The following is a 25580-nucleotide window of genomic DNA, read 5'->3' as shown; positions in this document are numbered from 1 at the left end:
AACTAGGATGTGGGGGAACCACGGATGGAATATAAACAGGAACAGACGAGCCTAACTCTATCCCAAATGCATGGCGTAACCACATGAACAAGAGTGGAGAAAAAAAATAAAAGCCCTACCTTCGGAAAACTGTATTTTAATTGGACTCTGTAATGCTAATGACAAGAAGGAGGCAAATACTGTAATCTAGTTAAAACACGTGTTTTTTTCACAGGGAGATAGGTGAGCAATTTGGACCTTCCTTCACGGATGTGCTAGAAGTGAACAAATAAACACACTGTAGATAATGAGAGTGGGATTAATCACTGTGGGAGAAAAAAAAAGTTACAAAGGAGTTAAAAGGAAGGCTGAAACAAACTGGTGATTAAAATCAGAAGGGGCGCCTGGGTGGCTCAGTCGGTTAAGCGGCTGCCTTCGGCTCAGGTCATGATCCCAGGGTCCTGGGATCGAGTCCCGCAGGGAGCCCACTTCTCCCTCTCCCTCTGCTGCTCCCTCTGCTTGTGCTCACTGTCTGTCAAATAAGTAAATAAAGTCTTAAAAAAAAAAATCAGAAGTATCACTATCAATTTTATGTTCTTGATGTATACAGGGGGAGAGGGAGAGAGACAGAAATATGGATGTGTGTATATGTGTGGGTTGGGAAAAATACATCGACTTCCCAGCTCTGTCCATTGAGAGAGCCCAGAAGCAGAGACCCCAGGAGCAATGAGCACCCAGGTATTAGTTTCTAAGCATCCTTCATAATAACATCAACAAACGGGCTTCTGGAGAAATAGTTGACTCCAGAGCTGAGGCAGAGAAAATACAAGATGAACCTGTAATATCTTTTTTATTTTTTAAGATTTATTTATTTATTTTGAGAGAGAGGGAAAGAGAGAGAGGGGTAGGGGGCAGGGGGAGAGGGAGAGGGTGAGAGAAACTTAAGCAGACTCCACACAGCATAGAACTGGATGCCGGACTGGATCATGGGACCCTGGGATCATGACGTGAGCCAAAGGCAGACGCTTCACCAACTGAGCCACTTAGGCACCCCTGGAATATCTTTTAATAAAGCAAGGAAGTACTTTGGAAAGGATGGGGGCATGCTGACAGGGCACAGAGTGAAGCTGAAGGAGCTCCCATTGGCCAAAGCTGGAACAATTTGAGCAACAGAATAAATGATAGTGTTATAGCACATATAATAAAATAAACATCCATTGTTCCATTCTGATAGAAATAAACACTGAATACTAACTAACTAAATAAACAAGTAAGTGAGGGAGAGGGGCGCTCATGGAAATCATCGGTCGAAGATTATCAACGGCACTGTGAGAATTTTAATTTCCAGTTTGGGATAATTGTGCCATAGTAGGTATGAACGTCAGGGAAAGCTGGATAAAATATCCATGGGACTCTCTGTACGAAGTTTGCAAGGTTTCCTTAAGTCTAAAATGATTTCAAAATAATTTTTAAAAATTACTGATGCCTAGGTCCCACCCTGTGAGGTAAGGGGCTCTCCTATTTTTGAGCTCTTGTTAATGCCAGATATACTTTTCACACTTTCTAATTTACACTTTTCACACTTCCTAATTTTCACACTTCCCCCCATTGTGGGGGAGAGCCCACAGTGAAGGGCGTACTGGAGACTGCATACCAGAAAATGGAAGTTCGGACATGTTCAGAGAGCCACACTGTCAGAGAGGAGCGGAGATTCATCTGCAACCCCCATCAGCACCAAGGCCAGGCTCTCCCCGCTTCCCCGAAGGGAGAGAAGAGGTTGTCAAAGAAAACTAGAGATGGAACATGGAGAAGCAATGGCCTGGAGCCCCATTGTAAGGAATGTGGACTTTATCCTAGAGGCCAGGACTTCTCAACTCTGTCTGCACAGCAGATTCATCCGGGGAGCTTGAAAAACTGTTATTACCCGAGTCCTACCCCGGCTGGTCTGAGCTAGGTCTGAGCTAGGTCTGAGCTAGGGCTCAGGCATCATGTGTTTACGGTCTCCCAAGTGCTTCTGACACACAGCCAGGTTGAGATCTCTCTATCCAGGAAGAGCAGCAGCATCATTTCCCGGAATAAAGCCTGGCCCGGGGCGCCTGGGTGGCTCAGTCGGGGAAGCGTCTGCCTTCCGCTCAGATCATGATCCCAGGGTCCTGGGATTGAGCCCCGCATCGCTGAGCAGGGAGACTCCCCCTCCCCTTCCCTCTGTGGTCTCTCTTGCTCTCACTCTCTCTCAGACGAATAAGTAGAATAAAGCCTGGCCCACCGTCCACCCCATGTCCCAGCCGTAGAGCACGGCCCTTACCCTGCAGATGCCTGGCTTAGGGTGGCGGGCAGGGGAGCTGTGTCCCAGGGCCCTTCTTTGCACCTTTCTTCCCTGACTCCAGCAGGAGCACCCACGTTTGTTGTCCTCTGCTGGTGTCACAAGATGCCTGACTCTGGGATGAGCCCGACCAGCCCACCCTCACAAAAGGCCCTGGTGCCAGATGGCAGGAGTTCCGACTGGGGACATTCTGATGCCAGCTTTCTCTCATGGTCTTCATTGCACCCCTGCTCCTGTGGCCAGTTCTCCACATAGTCCCTCAAAGTGTGTTTAAAACAGAAAATAGCTCCTGTTACTCCCCTACTCAAAACTCTCCAAGGACCCCCCTGACTTAGGATGAAATCCCAAATCCAAAGTCCTGGCGGCAAGATCCCACATGACCAGCCTCCTGGCCACCTCTGTGTTCCTTCCCTACCCCTTTCCCTGCAGCTCCCTCTGCTTTAGCTACCTGGGCCTTCTTCTCCCTAGTCCTCCCGCAGGCCACACGCACTTCCTCTGAGGGCCTCTGAACATGACGTCCGAGCTGCCTGGACGGCTCTGTCCCCAAATGACAGCCGGCTTGCTCCTCTAAATGGCTCTTGCAGCCACTCCCTCTCCTCGTGCCATATGTTCGTCTTTCTCTGTAGCATTTCTCACACCCTGGTTTTCTATCACACGTGTAAAATCTTGTTTTGTTGATGGTGTGTCCTCTTTGCCACGGGGCAGGCTTGGGGTAGTATCCCTTGCTGGACCTGGAACCAGGCCCAGCTCTTGGATGGCCCTCAGTAACTCTTTTGAATTTTGTGTGTATGTGTGTACATCTGTGTGTGTGTGTGTATGTGTGCGTGCGCGCGCGCGCGCGCGCCATACCCCAGGCCACTCTGCTCTCCTCCATCTGGAGAACCACCATATGTCCAGTCATGGTGGCGTGTGCCTCTGGCCCCACAGCAGATGGGCATCCATCCGACAGCGTCCTGCAGGACACCGAGCTGGGGCAGTCAAAGGTCTTGGCTCCTTAGCGCTCGCTCATCAGGACCAGCCTCTTGGGCTGAGTAGGACTCCCCAGGGTGCTTGGCCTTATCCTGGGAGGAAAAAGGAAGCCCTGGAAGGCGAGTGTGACATTCTTGTTATGGGTGGGATGGGAGATACAAATTGTGAACTTTGAATAGTAAAAGTAATGTGACCTCCTTGTGTCCCTTAAGCAGACGAGGCAGGACAAATCGGTAGCGTAAGAAAGGAGGAGAAGGCGGTGGGTCTGTTGTGGGTGACTCCAGAAGGAAGACTCTGGTGTCCCAGGCCAAGGCCGGCAGGGTCGCTGTCTCCCACTGCCCCTCCTGCCCAGCACAGCTGACCGAGCTGGAGTTCTGGGCGCCTGAAGAGTCCCTCCCTGATTCTGCCGGGCCTCGAAGTCTCATGGGCCTTGTGGGTTTTCACCAGCTTGAGGAACCCCCTGGCTTCTGGGGTCCTCGGGATTCTCTGCCCCGGAGGATGTGAGGACTCAAAGAACTGGCCCATAACAGGGGGCCTGGCACGCGGCAGACTCCAGGGGAAAGGGACTGTCGTCCCCGATCAGAAAGCCTGCCTCACACCTCGCACACGACTTCCACATTAACCTCTGCCTCTCTGCCTCAGGCAGCCATCCATCATTCATTCGCACAGCATCTCTCATAAGACTGCTGGGCGTTGAACGCTGTTGGCAGATTCGGCAAATACAAATGTAGGATGCCCAGGTAAATATGAATTTCAGATAAACAATGAATTTTTTTTTTAGCGGAATATGTCCCAAATAGTGCGTACATACCCTATTGGGATATATTTACAATAAATATTATTTGTTGGATATCTGAAATTCAGTTTCAGTTCAGATACAACACAGTCGTATCTGCCAACCCTAGTTTTGAGGAAAGCCATGGCATCTGCCTTGTGCTGTTGGTGTCTCCCTCCCTCTCTCTCCGCAACGCATTCCCCAGAGGGACCTGGCCTATAACTGAGTGATGAAAACTTCTGTTTTGCACATGGACTGGGTTGGTCTTTGAGAACACCGAAGAAATGACCCAAACTCGCTTGTGCACCTATTATATTGACAACGCGGAAATGGTCATTAACAACATTTAATTGTCTAGTGCATGTGAATTGCCTCAAACACACTGTAGCTAGGGTCCTGTCCCTAAAGAGTTTTGGTTTCATAATGGGGAAACCAATCCCAGAAAAAAGGCCAGAATCAATGAGTTAATGAAGAGCCCTTTCAAAACTGTGCAAATAGTCTGATATCAGCTACCTAAACGTGTGCACAGAAAAAGGGATGGTGGGAATACCTCCAAATATACTTGGATAATTATGGGTTGTTAGCCTATAACCCAAGTGCCCTCAGTCTTCCCGGCTTGTGCAAATGAATGGGGTCCTGTTAACAAACACAATCAGAATGCCTGGTTTTCACTGCTGACCCAATGGCAATGACCTTCTGCCTCAGGTGTTTCTGAGAGTTTCCAGAGGGATATTGTCCAGTTGCTTCCAAACCAGTCTGCAAGATCGAGTCCCCCCCGTAGCGTCCCCCTCCACTTCTAGTCCCTGCTCGCGAGTGTGGGCCATCACCTAGATGCTTGGGGAGCCAGCGTCCTCACGAAGGCTGGGGTGCTCAGGGCTGAGGGGCTGCTTCCATGCCGAGGTGAGAGAGTAGCCCTGCTCCGGCCCCGCCCACCTCCGGCCCCCACACTACACCACCTGCAGAAGGCTCTTGGGAACAGCCATCGGCACCGGCTCTGGGGCTCTCGGCACCGTGGGTGGCTCGTAGCTTGCTCCAGAAATCTTGGTGCCAGCACCCAATCTTGCACCAAGGAGCTTCCAACACTGCCGTCCCATGGGTGACATCTTACTTTTCAAAAGAAAAATGATCACTTACAAATGCATACATCATCTACATTTCAATTTTATTCTCTAGAGCATTTAATTCCAAAAATGACTGGAACGTCAATGGACCCAGCGACCAGCAGAAAGCCAACAAGAGGAACTGACCTCCTGGAGGTTGTTATTCTAGAATCAGGTACGAGTTGAGAGCTTTGCCCCGCAGAATCTTCATCTCCTCCTGCACCCTTTCTCCTGGCTTCTCCGTCAGCTGTGCTTGTTCTTTGGCCTCTCTGCAGATCAGACACCCGACAAGGACATATTAGGGCACTTGGTGACAGCTCACCCATGCGCGCCCGGATGCTGGCTCAGGATTGCAGGGATGGTGAAGCCTGGAGGACGTGTTTTATTTATTTTTTTTAAAGATTTTATTATTTATCTGAGAGAGAGTGTGTTGAGCACAAGCAGGAGGAAGGGCAGAGGGAGGAGCAGGGAGCTGGATGCGGGGCTCGATCCCAGGACGCTGGGAGCATGACCTGAGCCGAAGGCAGACGCTTAACCGACTGAGCCACCCAGGCGCCCCTGGAGGACTTGTTTTATATGTTTTTATATAAGATTGATATCACATACATCTATTTTAAACTATACTTGGTGATAATTTAGTTACTAGTGAAAACACTTGGCTGGTAAGTGATTCAAACCTGGCTTCTGATGTCAGCTTACATGAGTTTCTTAGCATGGCCAAGTTCCCTAACTCCGGCTCCGTTTCCAGATGGACAGACGGTGGTGATTCCCATCTCCCGGTGTTGTCGAGAAGGTGCAGTGAGAAATCACTCAGGGACATCTTAGCGTGATGTCTTCTAAACGTTCAGTCACATTAGTGGCTTCTTCACATTTATGAATAAGGTAGACCTGTGGTCTCTCTGACTCTTGACAGTGGCTCCAGGGGACTCAGGGAGGGTTGTGCCCCTGGACAGGTGGTGGCTGATGTGGAGCCCAGACCTTTGCTGGGTGTGGCAAGGGGGTTTCTGGGTAGAACTTTCCAAATCTCTGGAAAGGAACTGATGAGTGCATTTGATTGAGAGGACAGATGTCTGAAGATTGTGAGCTCAGCTCTATGATCTGCCTAGATAGGAGAATACAGTATGAACTCAAGTGCTTCTGGACCATTTTCTAAACAGGGTGAAATGTAAAGTTCTGGCAAATGCCTGGCAGTTTTGAAAAAGCAGAAATATCTGAAAATGAAGAATTAAAATGTTCCCTGGGGGCGCCTGGTTGGCTCAGGAGGTTAAGCGTCTGCCTTCGGCTCAGGTCATGATCTTGGGGCCCTGGGATCGAGCCCCACATTGGGCTCCCTGCTCAGTGGGAAGTCTGCTCCTCCCTCTCTCTGCCTGCCGCTCTGCCAACTTGTGATCTCTCTCTCTCTCTCTGTGTCAAATAAATAAATAAAATCTTAAAAAAATAAAATAAAATCTTCCCTGATACATGTCATAAAAATATTAATTGGCATCATTTAATGGAAGCAATTTTAAATATATATATAGCTCATGTCTCCCTTTAAAGATACTAATGGTTGAGTGATCCCATGGAAACTGAAGAAATGTTGAATGATGTGTCAGCAACTAAAGTCACTCTCGAAGTTTCTTGGACATTTTACATGATTCCCTTTAGTGGGTCTTGAGGGGGCTGAGATCACCACCAGGACAGCAAAGAATCTCTTGGGTTAATTATATAGCTGTCGGGGGTGCCGGGTGGCTAGTCATTAAGCATCTGCCTTCGGCTCAGGTCATGATCCCAGGGTCCTGGGATCAAGCCCCGCATTGGGCTCCCTGCTCTGTGGGAGACCTGCTTCTCCCTCTCCCACTCCCCCTGCTTGTGTTCCCTCTTTCGCTGTCTCTCTCTGTCAAATAAATAAATAAAACTTAAAAAAAAATTATACGGCTGTCAAGGGAGAACATATGATTCTTTGCATCCATGAAAACAGCATTTTCCAAAGACCAAATAGATAGTCTTCATGGGAAATGAAACACCATTGATGTGTTCTTTTTGTTCTGTCCAAGTTCTGTGTGTGTGTGTCTGACAGTGAGGATGCTGGTAGCTTCTGGCTGAGGCTGAAGGAGGTGAGAAAGGGACCGAGCAGGAACGGAGAAGACAAAACTGAGCACCGGATGATGCTTGATATGAACTGAAGAGAATTTCTGAACCAATGAACTTTCCAAAACCATCTAGGGGATATCAACCTGTTGGAATATTCCCCAGCCAAGAAAATGATAATTATGTTAATAATTTTGACATGTGAAAAAAATGTACATAAAATAATTTGAACTGAAAAATGGGTGAATTAAAAATGCCATGATATGTCTATTGAAAGTGGGTCAAATGTATATGTATTTTGAAAAAATTAGAAGCGAATTTGATGTGCAGGAAATGCTTAGAGTTCACTGTTAGTTTATTTTCTAACTTCTCTTTCATTTAATAATAATTTGATAATCAAGTCGTATTCAACATTTACTCTGTAGCACAAAGGGTGAAAAACCACATTTGACAGCACGTAAGCAGAGAGGGTACTGGATATTTCTCCATTCATGTGACACGCCCCTGTTTCTCCAGGGGTAAGTTTTGAAACAGAAAAAAAGGTTTTTATTTAAAAGTCTCCGTCTGTTGTTTGAAAACTGAAACAAGATGCAATGCAAAGTGCATCTATTTGTTAAGGTATATGAGAGTTTATGTGTTATGGAGTAGAACATGATATTTTATTGGTAATTACCTGAGCAAAACAGAGGCTCACTGAAATTCTATTTAACATTTTTATTTCCTAAATTTTCTTTTCCTAGAAACTGCTAATCAGTTTTCTGAGAAGTGTTGGTTGCTGTAGGCTTCTGAAACCATCACAAACAAGCCGAAGGAACCCCACACTACTTTAAGACATGTGGGGGGAATTCATTTCAGAAAAGGAAGGGGCTCCCAAAACCACTCCAAACAAAGTGACAAGAAAAACTGAGATATTTATAACATATCTAAGAAAGGGTAATTATCCTTAATGTATGAGAGACTCAGAAATAGATAAGAAACAAATAAATGCTTCCTACAGAAAAGGCAAAGCAAACTCCTCATTAAAGAAGAAAAATAGTTGGTAAGCATAAGAAACTTTATTTATAATATCACTTGTAGATTTTTTTTTAATTTTAATTTTTTATTTACTTGACAGAGACAAAGAGAGAGAGAGCACACAAGCAGGGGGAGCAGGCAGAGGGAGAGAGAGAAGCAGGCTCTCCGCTGGGCAGGGAGCCCGATGCGGGGCTCGATCCCAGGACCCTGGGATCATGACCTGAACCGAAGGCAGACGCTCAACTGACTGAGCCACCCAGGTGCCCCTATTATATCACTTGTAAACATAGAAGTTACAATTAAGACAATGAGAAGGTCCTTTTTAAATCCTATTGCTAAAGAAGAGAAAAAAATGACACTTTTCCATGTTATTCAGGGCATTTGAATGTGGGCAGTCGTGACCTCTGCTGGTAGGAGGTATGTTGATGTACTCTGAATGGAATTAAATCATATACAGTAAAACTTTAATATGCACATTGATCTAGCATTTATGTTTCTAGGAATTTCTCCTGAGGAAATAGTCCCTGATAAGTTTGCAAGGAATTATGGCACAAGGAGGTTGACTACAGCACTATTGGTAACAGGAAAACACTGAAAAGCGTTTACATTATCATCAGAAAAAGGTTGGTGAATTGGTAAATTATGGTGAAATATAAGGATGTATTTGTATATTTATAAATATGTATTTATAGTATCTTGCCAAATATAAGAGCAGAAGATAAAAACAATATGAATAACATGATTAAATTTTGTTAAAACATATATAATATATAATCAATATAATTATATTAACAGTAATATATATTAACATATTATATATGTTAAATAATATATGTATATATATATGTATCAAATAAGTAAATATTTGGAAGACCAGACATCAGAATGTACAAGGTACAATAATACCTCTGGGTGGTATTATTATTTTTATATTTTTATTTTTAATTAAAAATTTTTTTTCTAAGATTTTTTTTTTTTTAAGTAATCTCTACATCCAACCTGGGGTTCAAACTTACAACCCCGAGATCAGGAGTCACATGCTTTACCGACTGAGCCAGCCAAGAGACCCTATTGTTTTTATTTTTTTATATTTTTCTGTATTTTCTGATTTTTTAATAATAAAAAAAGGCATTTTTTAAAAGAAAAAGAAGTTTCAAAAGCATACCTGGAATTTCAAACCTACAAGCCATATGAACTATATGTGGTTATTTCCATTACAAACATATTCATTGAAACTAATTTTGGGGGGCACCTGTGTGGCTCAGTCGGTTAAGCATCTGCCTTTGGCTCAGGTCATGATCCCAGGGTCCTGGGATCGAGCCCCATGTCAGGGTCCCTGCTCAGCAGAGAGCCTGCTTCTCCCTCTGCCCCTCACCCCGTGCATGCTCTCTTGCTCTCAAATACATAAATAAAATTAAAAAAAAAAAGAAACCAATTTTTTGAGGGATGATGATGATGTATTTGCTTAGCTCTTTGGCCCCTGAGGGGAGAGGCGAAGGGAAGCATTCACGTTTGCTGAGCACCCAGTTCACATCAAGCAACTGGCTAGATGTCCTTGCGCTGGTGTCTCATTCACTCCTCACACGGCCTGTGAGGGAGACTTTATTTTCTGCATGGCATACATGAGGACACTGCAGCTCAGTTACTGAGGTGTAAGCAACTTGGCTGGAGACCTCACATGTCATAAATGGTGGGGCTGAGACTCGGCCACAGGTCTCCTCTGGCTCCGGAGCCCGGGTTCCTGATACCGGACGAAACTCATTCAGTTATCAATAACAAACAAACACACCTCTGAAATTAGATGATAAGAAGTGGAAAAACTGGGTTCAGTTTTTAAATGTTTGCCTGCCAACCACACTTGAGAGAACGTAATTGTGCATAAAATAAGAGAGATACACACCTCTCTCTTTTTTAAGCCTGAGATATTTAGATTTGGACGACATGACAATTCTGTACTTCATGTAGGACAAATTCTATCAGAAGGCTGCCTCTTCCTAAGGCATAGAGCATCCACTTACTTCTCCTTTTTGGTGTCCTTGTGGTCCAACATAGGGAATTCTGCTTCAATCATTTCTGGAGTCAATATAACTTCTATATTCTGTTCGCAGAGCTCACTGAAAAGGAAGACGAGGCTTAGCTAGAATGGGTTTTCCTTCCCAAAATAAAATAGAGAAATATTGTGATCGTTTAAGAATTATGCAATTCTTGTGGCTTTCAGTGTTAGTTCTACCCATTTTGTTGAGCCTGTTAAGAGAAGCATAAGGCTGATAAACTGCTTTCCACCAACAATGGCAGGAATCACTATAACCAGAAAGTAAAAAGCAATTTTTAAAGTGGGGTTATAGAATTCATATTCTTTTCAAGTGCACATCGTGTATTTACCAATGCTGACCATATCTTGGACTGTAAAGAAAGCCTTACCCTTGGAAGCCGCGAAAGCTGTTCCAGTCTTCTGAGATTGAAAACTAATGATTGCTAAGCAGCCGCATGCTGGTGCTTTGCAAGCATCAATTTCCCGCGAGTAGTTTCCTGTCTCTAAGGTGCGGATAAGAGCAAGACCTCATCACGGGGGGTAAATGAGACTGCATGCAAAGCCCTGTGTCTGACACACAGGTAGTGCCTTGGTAAATGTTTGTTACAATTACCACCCTCGTCGTCAGCGTCAGCATTATCTCCTGTAACTGACAGCTTGCAGGAAATAGGTTCTATTATTCTCATTTCGAAGATGGGGAAACTGGGTCACGATGGTCCCCACATCAGTGCTGAGTGGGGGAGGGGTCAGCTAGGCCTTGGGCTGCTGGGCATCTCCGCATGGCCCTGCCAGACAGGACCTGTTCCTCCGAACCTCACACAGCTGGGTACCATTCCTCCCTGGTGTCCTCAGGCAGTAGGACCTTCCTCGGTGGGGGGGAGGGGGGCGGTATTGCCAAGTGTCACTGCGTGCGGGCAAAGTCTTAGAACTGGATAGACAGCTCAGATATTTAGGATTTCACTAATTGATTATTTACATGGAAAAATGTTGAAATGCGCATAGTGACAGGAGACTCAAGGCTGTTGGATGCTCACCAGTAAAATGAAACGTAAGCACCTTGGTTTGAGGCCTAGGGTTTTTATGCCTCTCCAAATCCCACCCTCTTTCAAGTACTAACCCAAGCCCCCTGAGCACCACCTCTGCCCTCCCCTCCCTCGAGCTCCTGGAGCACCTACCCATCAGCGAATGCGAGGTCGCAGAGACCATCTACTCCCCACCACGAATTTGGCCTGTTATCCCCTAGTTAGGGCTCTGGTTGGGTGTTAGCCTTAACTCATTTGGGTTGCAGACCCGGGCACTATGTGCTCTTCTGAAATCTCTTGCAGCGCCTAGCATGTTTTTGTAGAACAGACCACATTAGAAACCAAAGGTGAGAAAGTACCGTTCAGCTGTTTCCAATCTGTCTTCTTCTGGCAGGGCGTCGAGAAGGGCAGGGACATTTTTAGGAAGCATGACTAAGTTGAAGGAATCACAGCTGTGGAAGAATCACACAGGCAGCCGAGGATAAATGCTCACATTCGCAGTCTTGGGATCTTTGCCCAATTTGCTAAAGTGCTCATACTTCCCCACTGGGGAGGCCGTTACTCTCCTGTCCCTCACTCCCGAACACCCACTCCTGTTTCCCTATGGACAAAGGCAGGGGGTATGATAGGTACCAGTCAAATCCTAGAGGATGTGGCCAAATAAGCCATTTTCTGGAGTTTAGAAACAGAATTTTCAAGATGGTAGTGTCTAATATTATTTCTTGGGGGGCACAATGTGGTATTTGGATAGTTCACTTTTCTTAATATTTCCCCCCCATCTTTACAGTCTTTCTTAGTTGTTCTATTCAATTTCAAACCTTCCTCCCCACCCCCTGGTATATTATTTGGTATTATATATTTAGAGCTTCATATAAAAATTCCTGGGAATCGAGCACATTAAAAGAATTAAAATAGGGAGAAAAAATATTATTAGTTTAGAAATTGGCAGCAGACTTCTGTTTCAAGATGGTAGAACAAAGACGAACCATGAGAGACTATGGACTCTGAGAAACAAACTGAGGGTTCTAGAGGGGAGGGGGTGGGGGGAGGGGTTAGCCTGGTGATGGGTATTAAAGAGGCCATGTACTGCATGGACCACTCTGGGTCTTATACGCAAACAATGAATCATGGAACACTACATCAAAAACTAATGATATAATGTATGGTGATTAACATAACAATAAAATTAAATTTAAAAAAGATGGTAGAACAAGGATTTGCTTTTTTTTTGTCTCAACCACTTAAAAACTTTTATTTTTTAAAAATTTTTATTTATTTTTAATTTTTTTAGAGAGAGGGAGAGCATGAGCCGGGAGGGGCAGAGGGAAAGCAAGAGAGAGAATCTTAAGCAGGCCCCATGCTCAGCACAGAGCTCCATCTCATGACCCTGAGATCATGACTTGAGCCAAAATCAAGAGTCGGACACTGCAACCCATTGAGCCACCCAGGCGCCCCTACTTACAAACCTTTTAAAGGAATAAAAATTGAACACAGAACAAGGAAGAAGAGGAGAAAAAACTTACATGGATAAAAGTTTCCAACAGTTTTCCGGAATAAATTTTGGAAGCTGGGAAGAGTGTTGTCTCATGAAGAAGAGTACACAGTGACAGAGGTAGAACACACGGGAAAGAAACCGACCTCCCCCCAGATCCTAGAAAGATTGTGAGCTGAGGGTAAGTCAGGAGGCAGATGTGGAAAAACAGGGGGATTAATTGAAGCCTCCTTGGCATGTGCACATATGTCTTTGATGGGGCGCCTGGGTGGCTGAGTTGGTTAAGCACTGGCCTTCGGCTCAGGTCATGATCCCAGGGTCCTGGGACCGAGTCCCACGTCTGGCTCCCTGCTCAGTGGTGAGTCTGCTTGTCCCTTTTCCCTCTGCCCCTCCCCCCAGCTCGGGCTCTCTCTCGATTGCTCTCTCTCAAAAAAAATAAATAAATTCTTTAAAAAAAGAAAGCATGTTATTGTTCTACCTATTCAAAAAAAAAAGATTAAATCAATAACAGAGGAGAGGGAAAAACCCCAAACTGAAGCAAATAATATTTCACATGGATTCCATAGTCATAGAAGGAAAAAGAAAGAAGGAAAGGAAGGGAGGGAAGGAAAGAAAGAAAAAGGAAAAGAAAGCACTAATCCAAGAAACTTATAAATATAGTATTTGACTATCTAGTCATAGTTTGGGTGGGATGTGGGTATGGGGGGAACTGCAAATAAGGCTGAACTCTATTTATCATGCTTGTTTATTAACATGGTTATAGGTGAAGCAATTGTGAAACTACTTTGGACATTCTATGAAACTGAGTAATGAGTAAATGTGTTAGGAGCCAGGGAACTCAGTGGCAGAAGGAACATACAAATACGGAATGGGGGAAAGTAGGCGATAGCTTTATGGATGTGGGCTGGAATTATAAGCATTGGTGTGAATTCATCATTTCTGAAATGTGTGTGTGTATATGTGCTTATGTGTGCACGCGGATGCACCCGCGTGTGTGTGTGTGTGTGTGTGTGTGTGTGTGTGTGTGTGTCTGGCTTGTCTGCTGAGGAGGCCAAGAAATAATGCACCGAGTAGCAATGTGTCCTCCTAGGATCCAGGTGTTGGTTTTAATACCATTCCTCACTAAAGGGAACCACCTTTAGTGGGCGCCACCACTCTGCGATTAGTCCTATTTACTGACGTCCTGACAAAGCGTGCAGGTCCTACCTGACAAGCCCACTGCCACTTTAGAGCGCGGTGGTCAGGGGGGATTCCTGCCAAGCAGAGGTACTGAGAAGTGGAGAGGCCGTACCACTCCCCAGAGAGCGGGCTGGTCTGGGAAGACAGCCAGGCAGCAACCAAGCGTTCTTCCTGAGACTAAACTTATCCAAGTTGTAAATTCTGAGACCATGTTCCTCTCACTTTTGCATGTGTGTGTTAATTTGTTCTTCTGAAATCGAAATCACGGAGACTGTAGATGGTTGTTGGGAGCTTTGTTTTGCTTTCCTTTGTTTTAATGCTTTTCTTGGCAAAGCAAAACGCTGAAGGTCCTAAAACGGTCCTCAAAATTCTTCTGGATAACACTATATGTTAATTAACTGATTTTACATAAAATAAAATAAATTCTTCTGGACATTTTGCTCGTCTATAAAATCTGAAAGTCGGGGTGCTACTGGATTAGATAATTTCTTCTGTCGCTGCTGATTTGCAAGATTTTTATGGAAGTCCTAGAGAGACTCAAGTTCTCATTGAATTTATTAAAGAGCAAAGAAGCCAAGTGAGCTGTTTCGATTATTATGAATACAAAAATGACTTGGAATAAATAAATACTAAATAACTATATCGCATGGTTTGACAACAAACACATAATTCTCAGGGGCAAAGGCAATGCCTCATAAGTAATAGGTAATTTATTCAAACAAGATGACCGCAAGGATGAAGTATCATTAATGGATTTGTAGGAACTTAAGAAAGAATACCATTATTATTTTGTAACTACTTTAAAAAATAAAAACAGGGTCTAGAATCTTACATCCTGGAAATCTATGATAAGGAAATGTAGAATCCTCTCTTGATTTTATCATCTGTTATGCAATTATGGTTTATTTTGAAACGAATTGGCCCAACAGAGCACTCAGGCACAGAAGTGGAAAGTAACAACTCATAGTTGGAGAGTTTTCTTTAATTCATGTAGAATTCATGTTTAATTCATGGTTAATTCAAGCCCAAGGTAACTGCATGCTGCCTGCTTTTTGAAAGAACAGCCTCGGGAGATTTTTCTAAGGACATTGCTTTGGAAAAAAAAATAATAGGATTTGTCCCCCCTTAATTCTTGAGACCTGTGCATGTTGCGTGCCGACAGCTGGTGGCCACTTTTCGCCATTTATCCATTTGTCATTTTGTTTATTCAGTCTCCTGACTGTACCCCACAGCCAGCTACGCCTGGTTTACCAAGTACGGGGGTGGGGGGATGGGCTGGGGGTTGGGGGGCTGAAGCGTCCTCACCCCCACAGCGAAGGCAGGCGGGTGGCAGACTATCGCCATCTGGTGGCAGCAGAACCACCGCAAGGTTTAGTGGCTGGGGGTTGGAGGGTAGGAGGGCAGGTAGTTACTAAGGATGGTGTGAGACGCCTCACATCATCATGTCCCTCTGATCCTCACAACAGCCCGGAGGGGACGCCATCGTTGTCCCTGCTTTGCAGACCAGAAAGGTATTGTTCAACAGGCTTCAGTAATAAGTAACTCTCCCAAGGACCCAGAGCCGGTGATTCAGCTCATGAGGAACAGGGGAGGTCTCCAAGGCCCCCCAAGGTGTTCATTGTCTCTACAGTTCCACTGTCTTCCCTGATTCTGGAGCTTTCAGATTTTGGAAATGCGCTCAAGTGAAGAACAAAGAGACTGAGCTGCTTCTAGATGGCTCCAGGAGGGATGAAGGATGGATGAACCCACAGAAAAGGAACTCGTATTTTTTTGGAGCTCCTACCAGGTCGCAAACCCCAGCCTGGGGTGCTTTTTGCTTGTCTCCTGTTAAATGTCCAGGCAGAGGGCAGCAGTTGGGAGGGCTAAGGAAATAGCCCGAAAGGGAGGGCCTGTGGCAACGCCTAGGGAAGGGAGGCTGAATGTTGCTTAATTCAGGAGGAGCTTTTCCTCTGGCAACGAAGGAAGAAGTAAAATTCAGTGTTCTAGAGTCACAAACTGGCTTTCAGCGACCCCCTCAAATGTCTGGGGAGGGTGGGTAGTTAGTTAGTGTACACAGGGTCACAGCACACCCAGTGAGCTTTCTTACTCCTACTAAAATAAACATGTCCATCCCCTTGTTTTAATGGACAAGAAGACTGGGAGAAGAGGCGGAGGGGTGTGGCTGATGTCACGCAGCTCCCGCAGGCCAGGGAGGGCACTCTGGGGAGGTAGGGGCTTGAGTTCCTGCCTCAGAGGATCCAGGAAAAGAGGGGGGATGGTACAGAGCTCACCTACTGATCCCACATAGTGGGCGGAGCTCAGGTTTCCTTGGGGGTGGGCCTCATTTTGGATTAAAGGACTTGAAAGAAAGGTGACTGCTGATGGCCATTGTTCTAGATACGAGTCACATCCACTCGCCAATAACCTATTTAACAATGTTTGTAAGGACAACCGACTAAAGAAGCAAATTCAGAGGCTCAGGAATGGATTTCTGACCAGCCAGAGTCCTAAAGAAAAGGCATCAGACTCCTTGTTTGAGATCTTAGGGCTTTGAAGAGGTGCTAAATGAGCAAACTAGCAAAAATGTGTTTACTCTAGATGTCTTCTTTCTTCGGTCCAACAATATGCTCATCTGCCTGTTCCGTTTCTGCAGCTGAGCTCCGTCTGTGTAGGATGGTAGCTTTGGGGCCTCGCAGACAATGCTAGGCTGCAGCAGAGAGAGAAGCAGCTCCACTGCAGTTGTATATGAAGGGCGCAGAAGGCTAATTTTGGCAATTCAAGAATGTTAAAAATTGACCATGAATATTTCAGCTGAATTATATGGATTGGTTGTCCACGTTTATTGAAATGTGGACGATCGGCCACTTGTGATACTAATTTTTTTAAGAAGTATATCTCAAGCGAATTCAAAATATGGGGCACCTGGCTCCGTCGGTTAAGCGTCTGCCTTCGGCTCAGGTCCTGATCCCAGGGTCCTGGGATCGAGCCCCACGTCGGGCTCCCTGCTCGGCGGGGAGTCTGCTTCTCCCTCTCCCGCTACCCCTCCCCCCCACTCATGCACTCTCTTGCACAAGCTCTCTCTCTCTCTCAAATAAATAAAAATTTAAAAAAAGGACAATTCAAAATATGTGAATCAGTGATACATCATCATACTTCTCTAACTAGCAAACTTCCCTAAAATCCCAAAAGTAGGATTTGACACAATATTGGTGGTTAACTTTGAGGGTCACAGTCTCTGTAATCTGTGGGGCAAACATACCTCTGAAAGACGAATAGATGAGCTATGGCTTACCTCTGTGTTGTCTCTGTCTTCGAGGTTTCGGGCAGGGATGAGAGAGTCAGGGGCTGGAACTTCTTCCAGTGCATTATCCCAGGAATAATGTCCTGCAGTGAAAGCCAGGCATGGGGTCCCACATGTAAGGGAACTGTTTGGTGAGGTCAAGTCTAGGAAGGACTTCCATTTCATTCAACTGGCTTTTTGGCAGTCTTCAAAGTTTAGCTCCAAAGTGTCTAATTCCATTAAGTTTGACTGAATTTTTCTAAGGCTAAAAGACAACTTCTCTAGCAGAAGACATCAAACAATTCCACAGGGAACTAAAGCAGGGACGAAGGAGAGATTTTCTTCCCCCTGACTCATCAGGCACACAAGAAACTGGGCCTGGTGATGGAGGACAGATCGGGCCTTACAATCTGTTTTGTGAATGTGACGCTAAAGCGATATTCAAAGCGGCGTTCGCACATCAGATGGCATTCCTGGCACGGCCAAGTGCCTGCAAATGCACAGACATGCGAGGGAGGGCGCTGTCAGGGGACCACCAGCTGGGCTGAGTGCGGGGCCAGACAGGGACTGGTGGGAAGTGAGTTTGCACGGGCAGGCAGGGCACAAAGTTCCTGTGGGCCAAGCCGATGAGCTTGGAGCCTCTCCCATGAGCCGCGGGAACCACTGGGGGTTTTTAAACTGGAAAACGAGACCCGATTTGTGCCGAGGGAAGGCAGGCTTCCAGGGAGGGCCCACTGCACAGTGGTGGCCCATGGGGTGAAGTAGGAGATTCGGCTGCTGTGTGGGGCAGACTGGGGGATCCGGTGATGGGTAGAAATGGGGACAGAAGGAGAGGGAGGGATCCCAGGAACGTGGGTCCCTGCACAAGAACATGTAGATCACAAAGGCGAGCGGGTAGCCCAGGAAGAGCAGGTGGTATGAGGTGTGGTCGGCAGAAGCAGGGCAGAGATAATGATCCGTTAGGGACTTAGTGAGTTTTCAGGGCCTGAGGGCTACCTCCAAGAAATGACTCTGGCCATTCAGGTCAGGTCGGTCATCTCAGGGCAGAAGGAATTCTCTGGAACCTCTCCCGTACTGTGCACCTCGTCCATTCTGATGTTACACTTGGAGTCGAAGAAAGAGGAGGTGAGATCATGGGGTTTCGCCTGGCGTGTGATCATTTTTTTACATGGTGGAAATGGGACTAAAATGAGTATTAGGCACAGCTTTCGAGTGCAAAAGAGAGTAAGAAGGTTGGAGGAAGGGCCGCATGCAGCCTGCGTGGTGGGGTCCGGGCAAGACAAGGGCAGAGCCGAGTCCGGCGGTATGAGAAGGTACCATTCCCTCAATCCCAGCCCCTCCACCCTTGTCCCCCTGCCCTTCCCCGTGGCCCCAGGGCCAGCTCCACCGGTGAGCCCGCCGCTGCCATTACCGTGTGATGGAGAAATTGCTTTTGGGTGAGAGGAATGCTGGACCCCCTGTGGGGCTCCCTGATGAACTTGTACTTGGGGTGAGGGCACAGATGGTAATCTATCAGGGTTTCTGCGTAGGTCAGAGGGTGCTTCACAGCAAATAGTCCTGGGTTGGGATTCTGCAGGAGAGAGAGAGAGAGAGAAGAAAAAAAAAATCCCCTTTTGTTTACCGGTTTGTAAGTCAGGCCAGGTGGGCGACAGCCACTGTCGCCCATGGCTCCCGCTAGCACTAACACTCTGGGTCCCTGTCAGCTCGTCCGGGAAAGAGAAGCCACTGAAGAGAGTGTTCTTCAAACTGGCAGTCACAGTCATTCATAAAGTTCACTCTTCTGGTTTAAGAGTTTCAGTACATGCCATGTGGATTTACTAAGTTCTTGTGGATACAAGTACCACTGAAAGCAGGGCTTAAAACCTCTTCAAGTTCTGTATTTATGTTTACATTTGATGGATTAGGGGAATTTATTAAATAAGCAAACTAGTTTTAAAAAGCAAATAAGCTAACGACAGACGTTGGCGGGGATGTGGAGAAAGGGGAACCCTCCTACACTGTTGGTGGGAATGCAAGCTGGTGCAACCACTCTGGAAAACAGTATGGAGGTTCCTCAAACAGTTGAAAATAGAGCTACCCTATGACCCAGCAATTGCATACTGGGTATTTACCCCAAAGATACAAATGTAGGGATCCAAAGGGGTATGTGCACCCCGATGTTTATAGCAGCAATGTCCACAAGAGCCAAACTATGGAAAGAGCCAAGATGTCCATCGACAGATGAATGGATAAAGAAGATGTGGTGATGTGGTGTGTATATATATATATATATATATATATATACACACACACACACACACACACACACACACACACACACACACACACAATGGAATATTATGCAGCCATCAAAAGGAATGAAATCTTGCCATTTGCAATGACGTGGATAGAACTGGATGGTGTTATGCTGAGCGAAATAAGTCAATCAGAGAAAGACATGTATCATATGACCTCACTGATATGAGGAATTGTTAATCTCAGGAAACAAATTGAGGATTGCTGGAGTGGTGGGGGGTGGGAGGGATGGGGTGGCGGGGTGATAGACATTGGGGAGGGTATGTGCTATGGTGAGCGCTGTGAATTGTGCAATACTGTTGAATCACAGATCTGTACCTCTGAAACAAATAATGCAATATATGTTAAGAAAAAAAAAAGAAGAAGAAGATAGGAAGGGAAGAATGAAGGGGGGTAAATCGGAGGGGGAGACGAACCATGAGAGACAATGGACCCTGAAAACAAACTGAGGGTTCTAGACGGGAGGGGGTGGGGGGATGGGTTAGCCTGGTGATGGGTATTAAAGAGGGCATGTTCTGCGTGGAGCACTGGGTGTTATACGCAAACAATGAATCATGGAACACTACATCAAAAACTAATGATGGAATGTATGTTGATTAACATAACAATAAAACAATTTAAAGATAAAAAAATAAAAAATAAAAATAAAAAGCAAATAAGCTCCTGGTTTTGAAAACAAAAAAAGCTTCTTAAAAACTACTTTACCGACAAGACAAAGAGGGTGACATTTGATAGATCAGGAAATGCCAACATTTAATATTGTTTTGGTCATGTTTTTGATTCAGGAAGGCTCCATTTGGATGCAGTATCTGGTTTGAAGGGAGACTGTTTTTTCCTAACTTTCCAACAGAACTGATAGAGGCCCAGAGCGATTACATCAAAACACAAAAATAGAGAGCCTTTTAATGTCCCTTCTGGGGTTAGTCCAGCAAACCCCCCTCTTGTCCCACACAACAACGGAGCTTCTGCCCCTCACCGCTGTTTCATATCAGATGTTTAAGAAGCACTAAGTTGGCATTTTGTTCTTTTTGTTCATTCGTATGATTTTTAAAGGCTTTTTTTTTTTTTTTACAAAACAACAAAACTCCACATGGCTTATAGAAACCCCATCTCCCTGCCAAGAAACAAATGTCTCCCACAACGAAGAAAATGCAGCTCGACTGGGGGGGCGGGGAGGAGCACTGCAGCACCCAGATGCTGGGGGTGGGAGAGCCTCGAATCAAGTGTGGTCCCGTCAAGAACACTGCGAGAGTGTCCGCTGTTGGTGCAGAGGCTGACCTGTGGCTAGAGCCAGGGAGGAAGATGGGGAGGGGGCCCTTGCCTGGACTTGAGGATACAAAGGAAGGCAGGGGGCAGGGAGAGGAGGATGCCCACTGACCGAGTTTGCATCACCCACAGCAATGGAGAAACAAGCAAAGCCCTCAGGGAGCACTTGCAGTTGGAGGAAGAGTTAGGGTACACATCCACATATGTATGTTTGACAGCAGCAGATTCTTTTCGGGTTCCTCAAAGCACTGCGTGGGGGTGGGGACAGAGACAGAAGAGAATGTAAACATTGCATTCTACCCCCTGGAGCTCAAGGGAAGACCCCTTGCCCAGATGGGGGCTGGAGTGGGGGAAGGGAACCAGGTGAAAGGTGGGGGCCCTAGGGGGACAAAGCAAGGGAGGTCTGAGAATATACAGGAAGGTGGGTGAGGAGGAAGGAGGGCAAGGAAAGAGGTGGCGGGGGACGTAGAGGACATTTCCCTTTCCGGTGTATTATGGAAGGAGAACCCAAGGACAGAAGACAGAGTGAGCACTCCCATCCTCCCTGGGGGGACCAGGTCCTCTGCATAATTACACCACAGAGATGCCTAGCAGGAGAGCAAGGAGAATTTTGGCCACGCCCAGCCAGGAAGTGGGGGAGACCCGCAGGACTGAAGAAGGGAAAAAGGAACACAACTCCACTTCCTGGGTAAGGGGAGTGACTGGAGTGCAACAATCTGATAACTGTTGACTCCCACTACCAGGAGTCCCCCAGCCCGCCAAGTGATGAAAGGCCAATCAGGAATGCGCCTGGGAAGGGACTCCGGACGGACGGAATGGGGGAGGAGTGACCTAGACTCCAGCTGGGCTGAGTCTCCCTGAGACTAGGAGACGGTGTGATGGGGGAGGGGCTGGCTGCACCCTAGGCTGGTGGTGATGGGGACAAGATGCACAACACCGGGGAGGGGAAGTTAGCTGTGTGGCCTTCAGGAGTATCCCCTATACTGAGGGTGTGTGAAGTTGCTGTGTGGCCAACTCTCTCGATCTGCCTTGGGTCAAGTGTGCTGAATGAACTATTTTTGGAAATGTCAATGTCACTGTCGTTAGTAGTCGCCATACTTCAGATTCCCCTGGGAGGCCATGGCTACCAGAGTACGTGGTCTGAGTGGTCATTCCATAATGATTTTCATTTTCCTCAAACTAATGCATGCATGTGGTAGCGACTCACTCAGGCTGGAAGGATGTGATGAAAAGCAATGGGGCTCCTGAGGACACTTCCTATCCCCAGGCCCATATCCCAGAGGCTGTTTCTTTCCATTATTTCTGAGTTTTGTGTCTCTGATGGTCACTACTCTAAACATTATGCTTATTCTTCCATTTCTCTATTACCAACCTCAGACAGACAGTATCCATTGACTCATTCCTATGCAAGATAAGGATTTTGCTCATGTACACAAATGCTCCTTCCAAACTTCCTCCTTCCAATTTTGAAAATCACATTGTTATTTTTAGTTCTGCTGTGAGTTATCTTTGTGACTTGAAATGATGCACTACTACCCCTATTTCTTATTTCACCATCTTTAGGTGTGTATTTCAACTCCCCACTCCTGTGAAATGAAAACATGACCATTCCTAGGCTTTCTTGTACCTTTCCTCTTCTCTTCCACAGTTTTGCTTTTATGTTATGGAGATTGTTAACATTTGCATTCTGGAACCACAACCAAGACCTCATGCTTTGTTCATAAGTTGTCTTTGAAAGTTGGAAACTAGTAAAGAGCTTTTATTTTGTCTTAACTGTGTAAATATATGTCTTTGTCAGGCCAAGTAGAGGCTCAGATTAGTTTTTTGTAAAGGTTCAATATCGGGTCACTGATAGAGAAGAGTTGTGGTAGTAAGGCTAAATGGATTCTATTTTTTCTTTTATTTGCCATTAACTCTTTTTTGTTTGTTTGTTTGTTTGTTTAGAGGGGCAGTGGGGCAGAGGGAGAGGGAGAGAGAGTATCTTAGGCAGGCTCCATGCCCAGCATGGAGCTCAGTGTGGGGCTCGATCTCATAACCCTGAGATCATGACCTAAGCCAAAATCAAGAGTTGGACACTTGACCAACGGAGCCACCCAGGCCCCCCTGCGATTAACTCTTAAAAATCACATCAAATTTTAGTTTGGTGTAGTTAGTATCAATTTTTAGTTGATTTAGTTGATTCCCCTTCCCCAAGAGTTTATAATGGCCTTTCTTTTTTTGTTTGGATGATGGACATTTATAAAATCCTTGAATGTGTCAAGGATTTATATTGTCTTCAATAAGTTATATTTCACAATGTTAAAAAAAAAAATCCTTGAATATTTCCATCCTCTCAACTGCACTGTTAGTGTGTGGAGTCTACCCCTCCCTCTATATTTCTCTCCCAGAGCACTTTTCCTTTCCTCCTCCAGGCTGAATGCACGAATATCATTCCAAGACTTCGCTATAATGCTTTACCAGTCGTGACATGTATTTCTTTCCTTTTTTCTTGTTCTTTTCTTTTCTTAGGGTTTCCAAATTCCTCCTTTTCTATATAGACAATAATTTTGTGAAGATAGTTTTGTTTCTTCCTTTCAAATCTGGATGCCTTTTATTTCTTTCTTTCTTTCTTTCTTTCTTTTTTTTTTGCCTTGTTACACTGTCTATAATTACAATCTTAAAAGAATTAGTAAGGGCAGACATCCTTGCTTTATTACTGATTTTAGGGGGAAAGCATTCAGTCGATTACCATTCAGTATGATGTTAGCTCCAGGTTTCTTTGCTTGTTTGGTGTTAAACACATTTATTGTGAACTAAAAATATGGAATGCGGGATGCCTGGGTGCCTCAGTCAGTTAAACAGCTGCCTTCGGCTCAGGTCATGATTGAGTCCTGCATCAGGTTCCCTGCTCAGCAGGGAGCCTGCTTCTCCCTTTGCCCCTCCCCCTGCTTGTGCACGCACATACCCTCTCCCTCTCTCTTTTTTCTATCTGTCTGGCAAATAAATAAATAAAATCTTTTAAAAAAATGAAATATGGAATGGTTCACAAATTTGTGTCATCCTTGTGCAGGAACCACGCAATCATCTCCGTATCATTCCACTTTTAGTATATGTGCTGCTGAAGTGAGCACAGCTCCAGGTTTGTTTTTTTTTTTAAGATTTTATTTATTTATTTGAGAGAGCGAGAATGAGAGATAGAGAGCACAAGAGGGAAGAGGGTCAGAGGGAGAAGCAGACTCCCTGCTGAGCAGGGAGCCCGATGTGGGACTTGATCCCGGGACTCCAGGATCATGACCTGAGCCGAAGGCAGTCGCTTAACCAACTGAGCCACCCAGGCGTCCTCCAGGTTTTTAACAGATGCTTTTTATCAGGTCGAGAAATTTCCCTTCTGTATCTCAATTGCTGAGAGCATTTATCAGGAATGACAGATTACTTCTCTGCACCTATTGAGATGATTATATGGTTTTTCTTTTAAGTCTGTTAATGTGGTAAAGTACACTGAATTTTGAATGTTAAACTAATTCCTGGCATAAGTTCCTATTTGCTCATGATACATTATTTTTGTATGATGAATAAAGTTAGTTAATATCTATCCATCCATCTATCTATCTATCTACTATCTCTATGTTCATAAATCATGAAGGATACTGGTCTATCCTTTTCTTTTCCTGTAATGTCTCTGTCTGGCTTTGGCATCAGAGTAACATTGACTTCTAGAATGAGTTGGGAAGTAATCTCTTCCATCTTCTGGAAGAGTTTTTGTGGGTTTGGTATTATTTCTTCCTTAGAGGAATTACAGAATTCCACAGTGAAGGCATCTGCAGCTGGAGTTTTCTTTGTGGGAAGTTTTTTAACCACAAATTCAATTTTTTAAATAGATATGGAGCTAGTGGAGTTATCTATCTCTTCTTGAATAAGATTTAAAAGTTTGTGCCTGTTAAGGAATTTGTCCATTTAACTTGTTGAACTTACTGGCATAAAGTTTTTCATAATATTAACTTATTATCTTTTTTTAAAAAATTCATTTATTTATTTAAGGGAGAGAGAGAGAGAGAGAGAGCATGAGCCAGGGGAAGCAGCAGAGGGAGAGGGAGAAGCAGACTCCCTGCTGAGCAGGGAGCCTGACGGGGAGCTCAATCCCACGACTATGGGCTCATGACCTGAGCTGAAGGCAGACGCTTAACTGACTGAGCCACCCAGGCGCCCACTTATTATCTTTTTGATATTTGTAGAATCTGTAGTAATGGTACCTCTCTCAATACTGATATTGGTAATTCATGTCTTTTACCTTCCCCCCCAATCAGTTAGAGCAGGTTTATCCATTTTATTGTTGTTTCTCAAAAAACCAGTTTTTCTCTATTGTTTTTCTTTATTTTATTTAATTAATTTATTTTTTTAAAGACTTTATTTATTTATTTAACAGAGAGAGACACAGCGAGGGAGGGAACACAAGCAGGGGGAGTGGGAGAAGGAGAAGCAGGCTTCCCCGCAGAGCAGGGAGCCCGATGTGGGGCTCGATCCCAGGACCCTGGGATCATGACCTGAGCCGAAGGCAGACGCTTAATGACTGAGCCACCCAGGCGCCCCATCTTTTTTTTATTTTATTGGTTTTCAATCTAATCTTTATTATTTCTCTTCTCTGCTTAGTTTGGATTTATCTGCTCTTCTTTTTTGAGTTCAAAGGGGTAGCTGAGGACATTAAGTCCCACCCTTACTTTCTACTGTAGGTGTATAGCATTATAAATTTCCCACAAAATTTTTTGTGCTTTCATTTTCATTAAGTTAAAAATACTTTCCAATTTCTCTTTTGATTTCTTCCTTGGACT

General features: G+C 45.1%; 1 protein-coding gene and 1 non-coding gene across 3 annotated transcripts in view; both read right to left on the bottom strand.

Moving 5' to 3' along the window:
* Window positions 1-5306: 5306 nt before the first annotated feature.
* Window positions 5307-25580, bottom strand: part of CFAP221 (cilia and flagella associated protein 221) — a 90715-nt gene continuing 70441 nt past the window's right edge. For both annotated transcript variants that reach the window (XM_088021763.1, XM_028101377.2), the window contains 5 exons: window positions 18626-18784; window positions 17227-17318; window positions 11644-11736; window positions 10249-10344; window positions 5307-5415 (listed from right to left, as the gene is read on the bottom strand). In XM_088021763.1, coding sequence (XP_087877889.1) covers window positions 5307-5415; window positions 10249-10344; window positions 11644-11736; window positions 17227-17318; window positions 18626-18784 — 549 coding nt within the window. The remainder of the gene's footprint in view (window positions 5416-10248; window positions 10345-11643; window positions 11737-17226; window positions 17319-18625; window positions 18785-25580) is intronic.
* Window positions 23782-23885, bottom strand: LOC114207375 (U6 spliceosomal RNA). The gene has a single exon (XR_003608849.1). It is a non-coding gene; the product is annotated as a U6 spliceosomal RNA (small nuclear RNA).

Source organism: Eumetopias jubatus, unplaced genomic scaffold, assembly GCF_037043125.1.
Source record: "Eumetopias jubatus isolate StellerSeaLion01/CBP00866 unplaced genomic scaffold, mEumJub1_p1.0 scaffold_3, whole genome shotgun sequence".
Lineage (NCBI taxonomy): Eukaryota > Metazoa > Chordata > Mammalia > Carnivora > Otariidae > Eumetopias > Eumetopias jubatus.
The sequence above is the reverse complement of the archived record's forward strand: the minus strand, read 5'-3'. Positions and strand labels throughout refer to the sequence as shown.